At 38.4% G+C, this 14462-nt stretch overlaps 1 protein-coding gene across 2 annotated transcripts in view; it reads right to left on the bottom strand.

Annotated features, from left to right (window-relative positions):
• LOC111150173 (leucine rich repeat containing G protein-coupled receptor 4) overlaps positions 1–14462 on the bottom strand; it is a 102995-nt gene that overhangs the window by 12659 nt on the left and 75874 nt on the right. For both annotated transcript variants that reach the window (XM_022507572.1, XM_022507571.1), the window contains 7 exons: positions 13869–13940; positions 5340–5555; positions 4430–4501; positions 2404–2472; positions 1226–1297; positions 972–1043; positions 310–378 (listed from right to left, as the gene is read on the bottom strand). In XM_022507572.1, the coding sequence (XP_022363280.1) occupies positions 310–378; positions 972–1043; positions 1226–1297; positions 2404–2472; positions 4430–4501; positions 5340–5555; positions 13869–13940 (642 nt within the window). The remainder of the gene's footprint in view (positions 1–309; positions 379–971; positions 1044–1225; positions 1298–2403; positions 2473–4429; positions 4502–5339; positions 5556–13868; positions 13941–14462) is intronic.

The following is a 14462-nucleotide window of genomic DNA, read 5'->3' as shown; positions in this document are numbered from 1 at the left end:
AGCTTTCTCTGATACTCCACATCAATTGCTCCACTTCTCAGTTCCTAAAGCACTGCTTCAAATTTGGCATTTACTTACTGCTTATATTTTCAGTGAACTTTTCAGATCTAATATCCATGTACCAGGCTATCTGCTACCTGAGCTGACTGAGCCCAAACCCAATACATACACATCTCCATGAACGCTATTCACAAAGAGAGATACAGGAACCAACACAAACCCAGCACCATTGCCAAAAAGCACCAGCACCCTGCTGAGCCGGCCCACGTTATATTTATACTACCCCTGTTCAAAAACAGCCACACTCACAGACTTTCCAGATGGATGGTTCCTGTCAGATTGGGGAACTGCTGCACCATGCTTGCACCTCGAATGACTCTTCAAGAAATTGGGAGAGAAAACGTAATTTAAAATAAAAAGTTTTCATAGATAATGTTTTTGTTTTATTTTTTGAACAGTTTAAAATTATAGGGTGCCTGGGAGGCTCAGTCATTAAGCATCTGCCTTCAGCTCAGGATTGAGCCCCGCATTGGGCTCCCTGCTCGGCGGGAAGCCTGCTTCTCCCTCTCCCACTCCCCCTGCTTGTGTTCCCTCTCTCAATGTGTCTCTCTCTGTCAAATAAATAAACAAAATCTTTAAAAATTAATTAATTAATTAAAATTACAGAACTACTATACCTAAAAATAAAATCAGTTTCAATTCTTGAATGCACCTGAAACTGTGATAATTAGGTCAAGTGTTCACATAAATAAGAACCATCATAAATCTTCAGAATTGTCCTTTGGACTTTCACCCAACAGGAAAAAAAAAAAAAATGAAAGATTTTTGTCTTCTGGAGCTACAATAATACATTCTAGTTTTCTAGTAAATCAACTGTATAGATACTCAGGTTGTCTTACAATTTGTATTATACAAAAAAAAAAAAAAAAAAAAGAATAAAAATTTAAAAATAAAATTGGCATGATACTTACAAGGAATGCAGATCAGATAAATTGTGAAATGCTGAGTTGCCCACAAAAGACAGAGGATTATCATACAAATGTCTGTAAAAATACCCAAAAAAAGTAAAGTTTTCCTATGTTCACAAGCCATCCAACACTGCATCTGTCTTCACAAAGTCCATACAGCTAAAAGCCTGAATTTTCATTCTTCATTGAGATGCCTGGCATCATACAGACATGCTTTACATGATTCTATATTAAAACAAACCTTCAAAACTACTTACATAGTTCTTAAGAGTGGATTGCCATCAAATGCTCCATCAGGGATAACAGAAATAGAATTACTATGAAATAACCTAAAGAAGGAGGAGAAAAATATTTTGAAACACGTGTCCCCTTGTGAAATAAGTTAAAACCTGAATATCTGGCCCTGTTCAGTATTATGTGAAACACAACTGATAACAACTATATGTAAATTCCAAAAGTGTGAGGAAACTGAAGTTTCAATTCCATCTCATCCTTTCCAGGACCATTTCCTAATTCCTCTTAAACCCATCTCTCATACATGCTGAGTTGTTGCTTTCTCAACAAAGAACTTTAGACCATGAGTGAGAATCATAAGGTGTTTTAACATCCGTATTCCTCTGTCACCTTACATTTAGTCCTTAAGCAACATGTGTCAGAGTATTTGCTGTCAACAGATGACCATACACAAGCCCCGCAATGCCATGTACATTCCTATCTCTGCCCTTGACAAAGCCAACATCTAAAATGCCCCCTTAACCCTTTGGGGTTCCTGGGTGGCTCAGGTGGTTAAATAATCTCAGGGTTGTGAGCCTGGGTGGCTCAGGTCATGATCTCAGGGTTGTGAGAGTGAGGCCCACATCAGGCTCTGTGCTGGGCGTGGGGTCTGCTTGAGATTCTCTCTCCCTCTGCCCCTCCCCCAATTTGTGCGCTCACTCTCTCTTTCAAATAAACAGATCTTTACCATAAATAAATACACACACACACACACACACACAAACACACACACACACACCCCTACCCTTTTAACTCCAGTCAAATTCTTTCTCTTCAGTACTACCTTTTCCAATGACCCCAATTCTCAATGAGGTCTTTTTTCTGGGATGGTTCATTTACCCTCTTCATTTAGCACTTATTTCTACATAGCAACTGCTCTCTGTATTACATGGTTAGCCTCCCCAGTGCCACTAAGACTCCAAGCTTCCAACTGGCAAGGACCATATATTATGGCTCTTGTTTCAGCAGTATGGAGCCCAGCACAGAAATCCAGGCTCAAAACTGTCTGTACTAACTAACGTAATCCAGTCTGTGTGATCATATGTGTGTCTGTGTATTGATATATGTAATGGAGCAAAGAGGTTTTCAAATTTCACTGTTGGAACATTAAGTGGTGAGTTCGAAGGATACTAAGGTGTAGAGAGAGCAAAACAATACTCACAGCTCTTTTAGGCTAGGAAGGGCTTTAATAGCCTGAGGAAATTCCCCCAAATTATTGTAATTCAAGTCCCTAGAAAAAAAATAGGAGAAGCATGTAAGGACACTGAAGAGTAGTACAATTTATAAGGCATTTTGGTACAAATGCATTCCTTAAAAATCACATCCTCTGGATGGTGATCTCTGTTCACCAACCATAGTGCCATTTAAAATCCTGTAGTTTCTTACACCTTTTCTTAGAATACTGAACAGAAAAAAAAAAAGAATCATAATTCATCTATGTTGGTTTTAAGTTCATTTTACAAGGTCAAGGAATTCTCAATCACATTTTATTGGTACATTAAATAAACAAATCATCCAAATGACATTTCTCAGGAAATTCACCATAAAATGGAATTTATGGAATATCCATTTCTAAATGACAATAGCCTGAAACCAAGGTTTCCATTTGGGGTTGGGAGTGACTTCCTGAAATTCTGGCATGTGGGCAGCTGACCTCAGCCCTACTATCAGGTGGAGGACCGGAGATAAGTATGAACAAGGGGAAGGACCAGGATGGCCTCCCACAATTATTGTCTTGAAGCAGGTTATAATTTGTTGAAAATGTTACATTAATTAGGAGAGAGAAAAGCCACAGTGATCTGTGCTAAAAAGTCTTAATTCTGAGTGTTTAAGTTTTAACTTCTTTTATAACCTAAAGAGCATGTTGGCATATGATTATCATGGTTGATTTCAGAATGAGAGTAAGTTAAAATCAAAGGCCCAGCTCTTCAGGGACCTGTTTTGTTTTTCTTTTCTACATAGAAAGAAAAGCGGCAAATAAAAATTTAGCTGGAAGGAAGAGGTTTCCTTTTCATATAACTGGAAGAGTATACACGGTCTAGTATCAGAAGATCCATCCCGTGTTCTGGTTCACTGGTATTTACACAGTAAAGGAGAACTGAGCTTGGAACTATCTTCTTCTTCAAGAGCTTCAACCTTCAAATATCCATTGATGTTCACTATCCTTTGGTTATTTAGACAGGAAAGTGGATTAATAAAGAACTAAAAGGTTTTAAGTCTTCTCATTAACTGACAGCCAACCAGAATATTCAATTCAACAAAATATTACAAATCCTGAGCATTCCAATCAAATGTTACGAACTAAATGTTACTAATTGGGACATTTTCTGAATCATTTACTATGCCACAATAGCAAAAGCTATAAATCTTCTCATAAAGATGACTAAAATTAACTAAAACAAAAGGATAGAGATCCTACTTTTAATTACACATAGCTGCACGATGTCTTTTGCTCAAACAGTGGTGCAGTGTGCAGTTGAAACAGCCAGAATTCCCAAATACTTTAACTAGTAAGAATAACAATGAAAGTATCCTAAGCAAAATGGAGAAGTTTATTTCATTTAGTGTATAAGAAAGCAGAGAAAATATTCAAACCCCAGGGTTAATAATTAGGTAAGGCAATTGAAATCATGGAAGAAACAAACAAAAGAAAATTTTTTTCCAGAATTAATTTTATAAGGCTCAATGTTCCAAAACTGGAACATTTTACATTTTAACAAAATCAAAATTTTTGAGAAAGTAGACAGACGGCCTGGCAGATCAAACTGCTTTTTACATGTACTTTTGAAAGAAATATCAAGTCCAAACTTGTGCACCATTTTTAACCATAAACTGAGATTAGTATTCCTAACTGTGTTATTTGATGGCAAGAATTTAGTCATGTATTAAAGCCAGTTAATAGTGTGCTAAACTCAGGGCATCTGGGTGGCTCGGTGGGTTAAGCCTTTGGCTCAGTCAGTCTCAGGGTTCTGGGATTGAGCCCCGCATGGGACTCTCTGCTCAGCAGGGAGCCTGCTTCCCCTTCTCTCTTTGCCTACTTGTGCTGTCTCTCTCTGTCAAATAAATAAATCTTTAAAAACAATAGTGAGCTGAACTCAAGACCATTATTTTTTTCCTTTTCTACAAGGAAATACAAAACTGCACCATTAATATCACAACGTAACCATCTGAAATATGAATCAACTTACAAGGTCTCCAGGTTATCTAGTCCATCGAAACAGTGCTGACCCAAATTTTTAATTTTATTGTTATGAAGATGTCTATGGAAAAAAAAAAAAACATTGAAATGACATTTACATCACCCAATAGCAACTATTATAATGTTTTATGCATCTAAATTGGCTTTTAAAGCAACCATGTAGCTAAACATTTCAACCCTTGACTAATGGACAACAAATTGCACATCTCTTGATATATGCTTCACTACTCGGATTCACTGAACACAGAAAGGATCTCTCATGGAAAAATGGTATGCACACTGAAGATTCTTTAATGTTTACCCATATCAGAAGAAAAGCTCTGATGAGCCTTTCATTATATGAAGTGAAATTTTGGTGAGCTCCCCTTGTGGAGGTGGGGGAACCAGCATGGAGGGGAGTGTATCACCTTACACCACTGAGAGTAACAGATTTTAAAAGAAATGCCATTTTTTTATGTCCAAGTTTTCAAAGATTAAAAACACAGAGAATCATACATTCTTTGAACAGACAAGTTGGTCAAAACATGAAGTATCACTGAAACTTATTTTTTGTGAGTGCCTGAAAACAATGCCACTTCTTTTAACACTGAATATATTGCTGGTACTGTCTAAGTTTTTGCTGAATGTCCCAATTTATTCTTATGATTACAAGCGGCCACATAGTTTAGAAAGACTCAACAGTTATCAGATGTTAATTTTTTAATTATCCTACCTTGTATTTTAAAAAATCAGCACACTTAATTTTGTAAAAAATAAATAAATAAATAGGCAACTCCCCCAAATATCTCTTCAGAAGTATAATCAAAAGTGACGTACTTTCATAATAATTTGTCACAAGAAATCTGCTTTTGCCCCCAAGTTCACACAAATACATGGTATTTAAGGGGACAGATACTTACAGAACTACCAGGCTTGAAAGATTGGAAAATGCATAGTCAGGGATGCTTGAGATTTTGTTGAGAGCCAAGGTCAGTGCCTGCAGAGTGGGCAGATTGCTGAGGGGGTGCACGGGCACTTCCGTCAAGCTGTTGTCATCCAGCCACAGATGTCGTAACTGAGCGAGCCCCTCAAAACTGTCCTCAGGGACTGAGGTAATATGGTTAGCATCTAAACGCCTGATAGAAACAGAAACAACCATGTTCAAGAACAAATTCTGGCAGAATGAGCCAAGTCACAGACAACTCTCAGTTTTCAAAACAGAAAGGAGTTACAAAAATGACCAGAGTCATGGCATTCCTTATTTCTTCAATTTCTCTAGAAAGTCTCATAAACTCTAACAACTTTTCTAAGACCATAGGATGGAAGTCCCTTCTTTCCCTTCCCACATAACAAAGGAATGAATGCAAATCTCAATCTCTCCAGAATCTTTGGCTAAGAATAACTTTATAGCAAAATGATGTCTGTTGTTTTTTTTTTTTAAAGAAAACTCTCAGAAAGTTAAAGCTAGAATTTTATATTTCAGAATCTATATAAATCAAAAGTACAAAAAAAGAGAAGAAACTAAGCTGAGTAAATAAGCTACTGTCCTTAAAATTTTACATCACAACTAATATCTGATATTAAATTTAACTGCTATTTTGACTGGGAACCAAAAGGGAAAAAATAAGGAAATATTTACCCCCAAAAAATATTCACAGCAAGAAATTATTAACAATCCTTATTACCACCAGGCATGTTAGAACTATAGGTGTCATGTACTGATCAAATAACCTTCTCTTCTTCTCTTAGCACTAAGTTCAAAATTAACAGTTACTAAGAAAAGGAAAACTGTCCACAAGAAAAATTAAACAGCCACTCTGATCAATGTTATTGTGGCCTTAGGGCTTCTTTTAATTTTTCCCCAAATTCTGGAGTCGAAGACATCTTGCTAATAGGATTATTCAAACTTAAAATTTAAGTCCCCATCTAAAAACCTGGAAAATTATGTCCTAAGTGTTACTGTCGGCACAATCAGGCATAATTAAGGGAACAATTGCTTTTTGACACAGAGGCACCCTGATATTAACAAGATGAAGGACAGTATGCACCAGGCAAATCACAACTGTTTACATGAATCCCTTGATGCTGTATCTTCACTACTTAAATTCATACCTTCCAGGCATGAACCTCTTTGGTGAAAATCAGGGAACACACAAAAAAAGAAAAGTCAAAATGACGGCATATTTTTATTTTTTTTTTTAAATATTTTATTTATTTGACAGACAGAGATCACAAGCAGGCAGAGAGGCAGGAAGAGAGAGAGGAGGAAGCAGGCTCCCCGCTGAGCAGAGAGCCCGATGCGGGGCTCGATCCCAGGACCCTGAGATCATGACCTGAGCCTAAGGCAGAGGCTTAACCACTGAGCCACCCAGGTGCCCCGACGGCATATTTTTAAAGACATGGATTTTGGCAGCTGTCGAGTTTAGGAATTTCTGACTTTTAGAAGGGTGCGTATGCCTCCTGTTGCCTTATGCTGCTCCGGCTTCAGGCCTGCCATCATTGCCCCTTTCCCTCCAGGCAAATGCTGAGCCCTGTGCCCAACCACCTGCTCCAGCCTCAGATTAGCAGGGGTTAAAGACCCTTGGTCCTGGTGAGGGTCTAATAGTAGCTTCTTTTTGATAAAGTCGAGATAAGCACTAAAGAGGACAGCACAGGGAACTGAGCAGCTAACTTAAGAATCCATTTGGGAAAAGACATTTTTAGGCTCTTTATTCCTTAGATTCTCTCGCACTGACCCCTGAGAAGAGACAGGCATCCTTCATATAAAGACTGGCAAAGTCCTGGGTATGGAGCTGCTTAGGAGATTTGCTTTAATGTGTGGAGTATTCTCTCTCTCTCTCTCTCTCTCTCTGTCTCTCTCTCTCTCTCTCTCTCTCACACACACACACACACACACACACACACACACACGCTTCACAACCTTGAGGAACTACCACTTAGGGAAAGAGAGACACTGGACCTATAATCAACCATATAATGTAACTAAATGGTTAATGCAGGGGCACCTGGGTGGCTCAGTGGGTTAAGGTCTCTGCCTTAAGACATGATCTCAGGGTCCTGGGATCGAGCCCCACATCAGGCTCTCTGCTCAGCAGGGAGCCTGCTTCCTCCTCTCTCTGCCTGCCTTTCTGCCTACTTGTGATCTCTGTCAAATAAATAAATAAAATCTTTAAAAAAAAAGTTAAAAAATGGTTAATGCAATTAAATTCTACTTGCAGTTGATTTAATTATCTGCAATTTATTCAACACATCTAAACTGAGTATCTTGTTAGGCACAAAAGAAAATGGTAAACACCTACATGAGGAGGCCTGTCCTCATGAGACTGACATTCTAATGGAGAATGACCCCCAATATAATACACTTTAAAAGTGATTTTGGAGTGCTTAAGTGCTATGAAATAAATAAACAGGGTCCTGAGGTAAAGACTAATAGGGACTAAGGGAGAAGGGTAGCTACTTAAAATGCATTGGTCAGATAACCATTTCTAAGAAGGTGCTATTCAAACTGAAATCCAGAGGGCAGAGACTCAGCAGAAATGGTCCAAGCAACTCCCAGAAGATCAGAGTGATCAGAACACAGGAGGGAGGTGTGGAGGGTCTGGGGAGCCATAGCTGGGGATGCAAACCGGGACCAAGTTATATAGACCCCGTAGGCCAGGCAAGGGTTTTGGGTCGTATCTTAATTGTACAAATTGAAGTCCCTTTCCAGTTTCTCAGCATTAGAGCACTTCAAAAGTGTAAACTGCTTATTTGATCATATTGATGATGATGTGCATTGATATTCACAAAAATAATGAGCAAGGCTTGCCTACATACGCACACAACACTCTACCGAAATTAACCCCTCTATAAAAGTGTTTCATTAAGATGTGGTAAAATACTATAAGGAAAGCTATCCGTACCTTTTTAGCATAATTTCAGTATTACATACACCATTTATGCTCCTGCAGAATTCTGTACCATGTACCATCATAGAAAAGAGATGGCCTTAGCTTAGGGCAAGATATTCAGGCAAGTTTTGAGTTAAGCCAGTAATTAAACTATCTATTATGCAAAATAGTAATACAACAGTAAACATACAGACGCAATTTCCTCTGTGCTAAAAATTTCCCCAAATTGTAAAGTCACACATAAGAGATCAAAAGGAAGAACTCTGGAAAAAATGAGACACTTAAATAAGAAGCTAAATGAGGCAAAGCATTTGTGGTGACTCAGTGGTTAATCCTTACACCTCAGTTCACATGCAGATGTTGGGGGGCACACTCATAAATGTAGAGTTTGCCTTACACCAAGATGAATGTTTCACAGAGAAACAGTCTTAGAATTATGGCTTTGTACCAATGACCTAAATACTTAATATTCATCCTAACTAAGAGACTAAGAAAATACTATCATTGATTCAGTAGATGCATGAATAGAATGTGGGGAAATAACGAGGGCTTGTGTAACATATTCTACCCTTGAAACTCCATCTGGCAAGACAGAACTACTACTTTAAGTGTACTTTTGTTGTTAAAGGGTTAACATCGTATTAACTGAATTCCCTTACTATTTTTGTCTTTAAAATGTGCTTCTATTCCCTATTCTCAAAAGCCTGTTTTATATTACTGAAACTCACATACTTTTTTTTCTTGCCTTAAATGAAATTACAATAACAAATAATTCCACACGCAGATTTTACTGAGGAATGTCTGTTACCAACATCTACTTGGTGTAATCAAAAGCTTTCCCCGTTTCTCTCTACTTCTAACTTACTAATGTATGTATTACAGTGTTACATTTTGTTACCACTTTCAAGTATAAATTATTACAATAATACGTTATTATGGAAAACCTAGGAAATTGAGTCTTTGAAATCCTCCTTTACCATTCAATAGAAGTGTGATCTAATTTAAGGGGAAAAGAATCCACTGGAGCAAATTCTGACATGTCATTTTAATAGCCTGTTCAGATAACGCCTTGGCCATTTTCATGGCTTTGTGAAAGGCTATCATGCTACCTTTGTACTCACTCTGACAATTCACTTTCAGATTTTATAATTATCGTCATACTCTTGCATCAAACTACTTCTGGTCAATTTCAACTCCCCCAAACGAACTTTGCTCCTTCTGAGCGCTGCTTCAGAACCACAAGGATATCTTTCATGTAATTCAGGTCTGAAGATCAGATTTGCAAACTGAACTCAAGTGGCGATAAGACTGTTTTACACCATGACAGAATTTCAATTGTATCTAACTTGACTGCTACACCCACTGTGCAAACAAACCCATGTACATTTCCTTCTAAGTAAAACAGGCCGACACTTAGCTCCTTGTGTTTCTGATGCAGATAAAAACACCCCAATGCCTTAAAAAAAAAAATAGTTGGGGGCACCTGGGTGGCTCAGTGGGTTAAGGCCTCTGCCTTCGGCTCAGGTCATGATCCCAGGGTGCTGGGATCGAGCCCCGCATCGGGCTCTCTGCTCAGCAGGGAGCCTGCTTCCCTTCCTCTCTTTCTCTCCCTGCCTCTCTGCCTCTCTGCCTACCTGTGATCTCTGTCAAATAAATAAATAAAAATCTTAAAAAAAATTATTAAAAAAAAATAGTTGGCTTTGACTCCTCTCAACCCCACCCCCATCCCAATTTTGGAGATAATTTAAACTATGCAATTCACTCAATGAGTGATGAGCACAACATGCTTTTTTAAAAATATTATTTCAGAGGGAGAAACCTACTGTGAAAAAACCTTAAATCATCTAAATTATCAGTAAATGTCATGTGGACTTTAACGTGCTTATTGACCACAATCTATTTGTATGTTTTCTTCATGGTTTTTCTGTTCTAAAGCTCAAAGATTTTAGCTTTGTCTTTTTCAGACTTCTAACTAAACAAAAGGACTATTTTGATCATTTAGTTTGGGAAACAAGAACAACGCCATATGAAGTTCCTTAAGTAACACAAGAAAATGACTATTTAAAATGTTTAATGAATCTGGCTCTGAGGGAGGTAAGATGGCTCCCTCCTGTACATCCTGTCCAAGGTCAGAAAGTGTGTAGGGGTGACACAGTCACATGTCTGGGAAGGAACTCATTCCAATTGATTCACTGAGGGAGTCTACTCAGAGTCTACTCAAATAGTTACGGCAAATAACAAATCCTATGTTCCACAACTTGGCATTGTGGCAAAATTAGCTATTTAATGTATTTCTCACCTTAAATTAAACTTCTTTTTAAACTAGAACTTCTGAGTGGATCAGTCAGTTAAACGACTGCCTTTGGCTCAGGTCATGCATGATCCCAGAGTCTCAGGATAGAGCCCTGTGTCTTGCTCCCCACTCAGCGGACCACCTGCTTTTCCCTCTGCCCCTGACCTTGCTCATTGCTCTCTCTCTCTCTCTCTCAAATAAGTAATTTTTTAAAAAATAAAAATTAAAAAAAAAAACCTAGAAATTAAATGAATGCCTCAGATATTCTTTATGACATTAGATACATTTCTAAAGTTTAACCTTTACAGTGTATAATATGCTTTATAGTACGTATTTTTTAAAGATTTACTTATTTATTTGAGAGAGAATGAGAGCGCACACAAGTAGGGGCAGAGGGAAAAGGGGAGAGAGAATCTCCAGCAGACTCCATGCTGAGCACAGAGCCTGGGGCTCAATCTCATGACCTGAGCCAAAATAAAGAGTCAGATAGATGCCCAATCAACTGAGCCATCCAGGTACCCCTTTATTGGTACATATTTATTTTCACATTAACTAGGAGATTATCTAATCTAAATGATAAACTAAATGAAAAGCTAATCTAATTTCCAGAGATGTGTTTTGGATGCAGTTAAAAAATGGTTTTTTATCAGTAAGCAGAGACAAGCAGCTCAATCATTTTCAATCAAGTCTTCTGCTATAGGTGTTTCCTACAAAATCATATATTTAAGGTTATCTCAGGGGCACCTGGGTGGCCCAGTCATTAAGCGTATGCCTTAGGCTCAGGTCATGATCCCAAGGTCCTGGGATGGAGCCCTACATCGGGCTCCCTGCTCGACTGGAAGCCTGCTTCTCTCTCTCTCCCACTCCCTCTGCCTGTGTTCCCTCTCTTGCTGTGTCTCTCTCTGTCAAATAAATGGATAAAATCTTTTAAAAAAATAAATAAAAATAAAGTTATTTCAAAAGGCAATAAAAAGAAAAATGTATGGGACAGATTAGTAATTACTCAACTACATGATATGGTTAAAACCTAATTTTGTAACCCAGAACATATACATGTGCAATCTATTACAATTTTTTATTCAGAGTGATTCTTAAAACTTCCATACACATGAGAATTTCCTGGGGAAGTTTTTTTAAAAATATAGCTTGCTAGTTCTTACCTTTAAAGAGAAAATACCAACACTTCCAAGCTACGGTTTAGGGGTCTGCACTGCAGGTAGTCAAAGGGCCACACTTTGACAAACCACACCTTCCCCCACTGTATTTGCAATTAGGCCAAACTGTGCGCATTGGTATTTGTTATTCTAGGAGAATGACAAACTAACCAAGTTCCTTGTTTCAAAGAATACTTTTTTAAAAAAAGGTAAAATAAAATAAAGAATATTTTTCCATTACTATCAGACATTCCCATCACCTGGTTATGTAAACTGGGTAAACTAAGAATCAAAAGAAAGCACTGATAAAATATATCATTATTACTATTAGTAGATTCCACAAATGTTTCTTGAACACCTACGACATGTCAGATATTGTTACAAGTGCTTTTCACATATTCACACATCTTCACATATGGCAAGTAATGAGCATGCTGCCGTATGGAGAATTTTAAATAACTTGCACTATCTCACACAGCTAGTTTAAGTGGCAAAGCGGGGATCCAAAACCAGACAAGCCGGATAAATAAGCTAACGGCTTTTCTTAATCTGGCCAAAAAGCAAATTGTAATAACCACATGCATCAGTTCAGTGCTTCTCGCTGGATCTTCCAGTCCCAAAGATGAGAAAAACTAAAGTTGTAGCCCTAACAACACTAGTTTATAACATTCATTCTAGTCATTAACAAATATGTTTATTTAATATAAAAATTCATTGTTTCTTCAAAATCTTCCATGGATTTTTCATGGTTCTGGTGATACCACTGCTGCTTACCTGATCCACCGCTGGAGCGGGAAGGGAGGTATATGGGTTTGTGCATCAAAACAGTGGAAGCAAAAAAAAAAAAAAAAACAGTGGAAGCATGGGGCACCTGGGTGGCTCAGTGGGTTAAGCCTCTGTCTTTGGCTCTGGTCATGATCTCATGATCCTGGGATCGAGGCCCCCATTGGGCTCTCTGCTCAGAGCGGAGCCTGCTTCTCTCTCTCTCTCTCTCTCTCTCTCTCTGCCTGCCTTTCTGCCTACTTGTGATCTCTCTCTGTCAAATAATTAAATAAAACTTAAAAAAAAAAAAAAAGTGGAAGCAGTGACCACTGTCCTCCAGGTTCATATACATACATGCATACACACTCTCACACACACACACACACACACACACACACACAGGAAAGAATGTAAAAAAGAACAAAGTGGTGAGTGCTGTGAAGTGTGTAAACCTGGTGATTCACAGACCTGTACCCCTGGGGATAAAAATGTATTATATGTTTATAAAAAATAAAATTAAATTAAAAAAAAAAAAGAACAAAGTGAAGTGCTATATGAAAAAGCTTTTGGAGCATTTGGGTGGCTCAGTCAGTTGAGTGTCTGACTCTTGGCTTCAGCTCAGGTCGTGAGACTCAGCGCCGTGTAGGGCTCTAGTCTCAGTGGAGAGTCTGCTTGGGCTTCTTTCTCTCCCTCTCCTTCTGTCACTGCCCCTCCCCCTGCTTACTCTCACTCGCCCTCTCCCTCTCTCTTCCTAAAATAAATAAATCTTTAAAAAAAAAAAAAAACTTTTGAAATTAATAAAAACCAAGCTTTTGAGCATGGTAAAAACCCAGAACTGAAAACTTGAACGTTCCACATAAAACCAAACTCTCCTCAAAAAGAAACACTTGGGAAGAAGGTAATACAAGAGACCAAGTTACCACCCCCAATGTGACTTCAAGGTCCACAGATGAGGAATTATAATCAGTTTGGTCTGATTATCATTACCACCTAAAACAGAAGCCTCTCTGTAACTGTGACCATCATGGCGTAAGACTCTAGAACTTCTGTACACATAACTCTGGCTCTAAAGAGGTGAAGATCACCTGCCATAGAAGCTTCTGGAATCATACCTAGCCATGTTTGCTTGTAACTTTTCTCCCAGCGTCTGAGATAAGAGAGGGAGTAAACTGAACCACCTCATTCTCTCTCACCAAAGGGTGTTTTGGTAATAGCTCCTACCCATCTCCAATTTTATCCCAGGTGAGAGAATAAATCTTCCCTTTTCCTGGGATTCCAGTTCTTTACACATTTAGCAGCCAGAGTAGCCTACTCGTGATTTAGGATACAGAAAACCAATAAGCTACTTACAAAGACTGCAAAGAAATCAGTCCTCGAATGGCTTCACTGGGAACTGTTTTCAACTGATTGTTTTGCAGGGTTCTGGAAGGAAATTTTTGGTTAGTGAATAACAGGCAATTGTCACTATTTTATCCTAGAAGAATTCAGAGCGTTTTTATCCAAAAAATATTTCCAATGGCAGGAAAGGGGGAGAGATCAAGGTCGAGAGAACCCAAGGAAAGAAAACTGCAAAAAAGCAAGAAGCATTTGCTATGAATCCAGAAATGAAACCTGAGCTGCTATCCCTAAGCCATCTCTTAACACAGACCTACTGGTAATACACATTTCCAGGGGTGCTTCACTCTTAGGAATTAAAGCACCCTAATTAATGTTTGTCACCATAGGGACTGTTAATATTAATTAGGAAGCATAACAAGTTAACTGAGAGATATAACAAGCAAACCTATTGGAATCCCTAGTGCCTTTTCAAATTGGAACAAAGCAGAGCCCAGAAATATGGACCTTGGGTCAAGCCAATTTTTCCAAGAAGACAGCGATCCTGAGCTCTTAGGGAGCAACAGACATGTCCTCAGTGAATGGTGGGCCAGAGCAGAAAAAGAGCTA

This window comes from Enhydra lutris, unplaced genomic scaffold, assembly GCF_002288905.1.
Source record: "Enhydra lutris kenyoni isolate GAN:26980312 unplaced genomic scaffold, ASM228890v2 scaffoldscaffold22, whole genome shotgun sequence".
NCBI lineage: Eukaryota > Metazoa > Chordata > Mammalia > Carnivora > Mustelidae > Enhydra > Enhydra lutris.
This window is presented reverse-complemented; position numbering and strand designations above follow the sequence as displayed.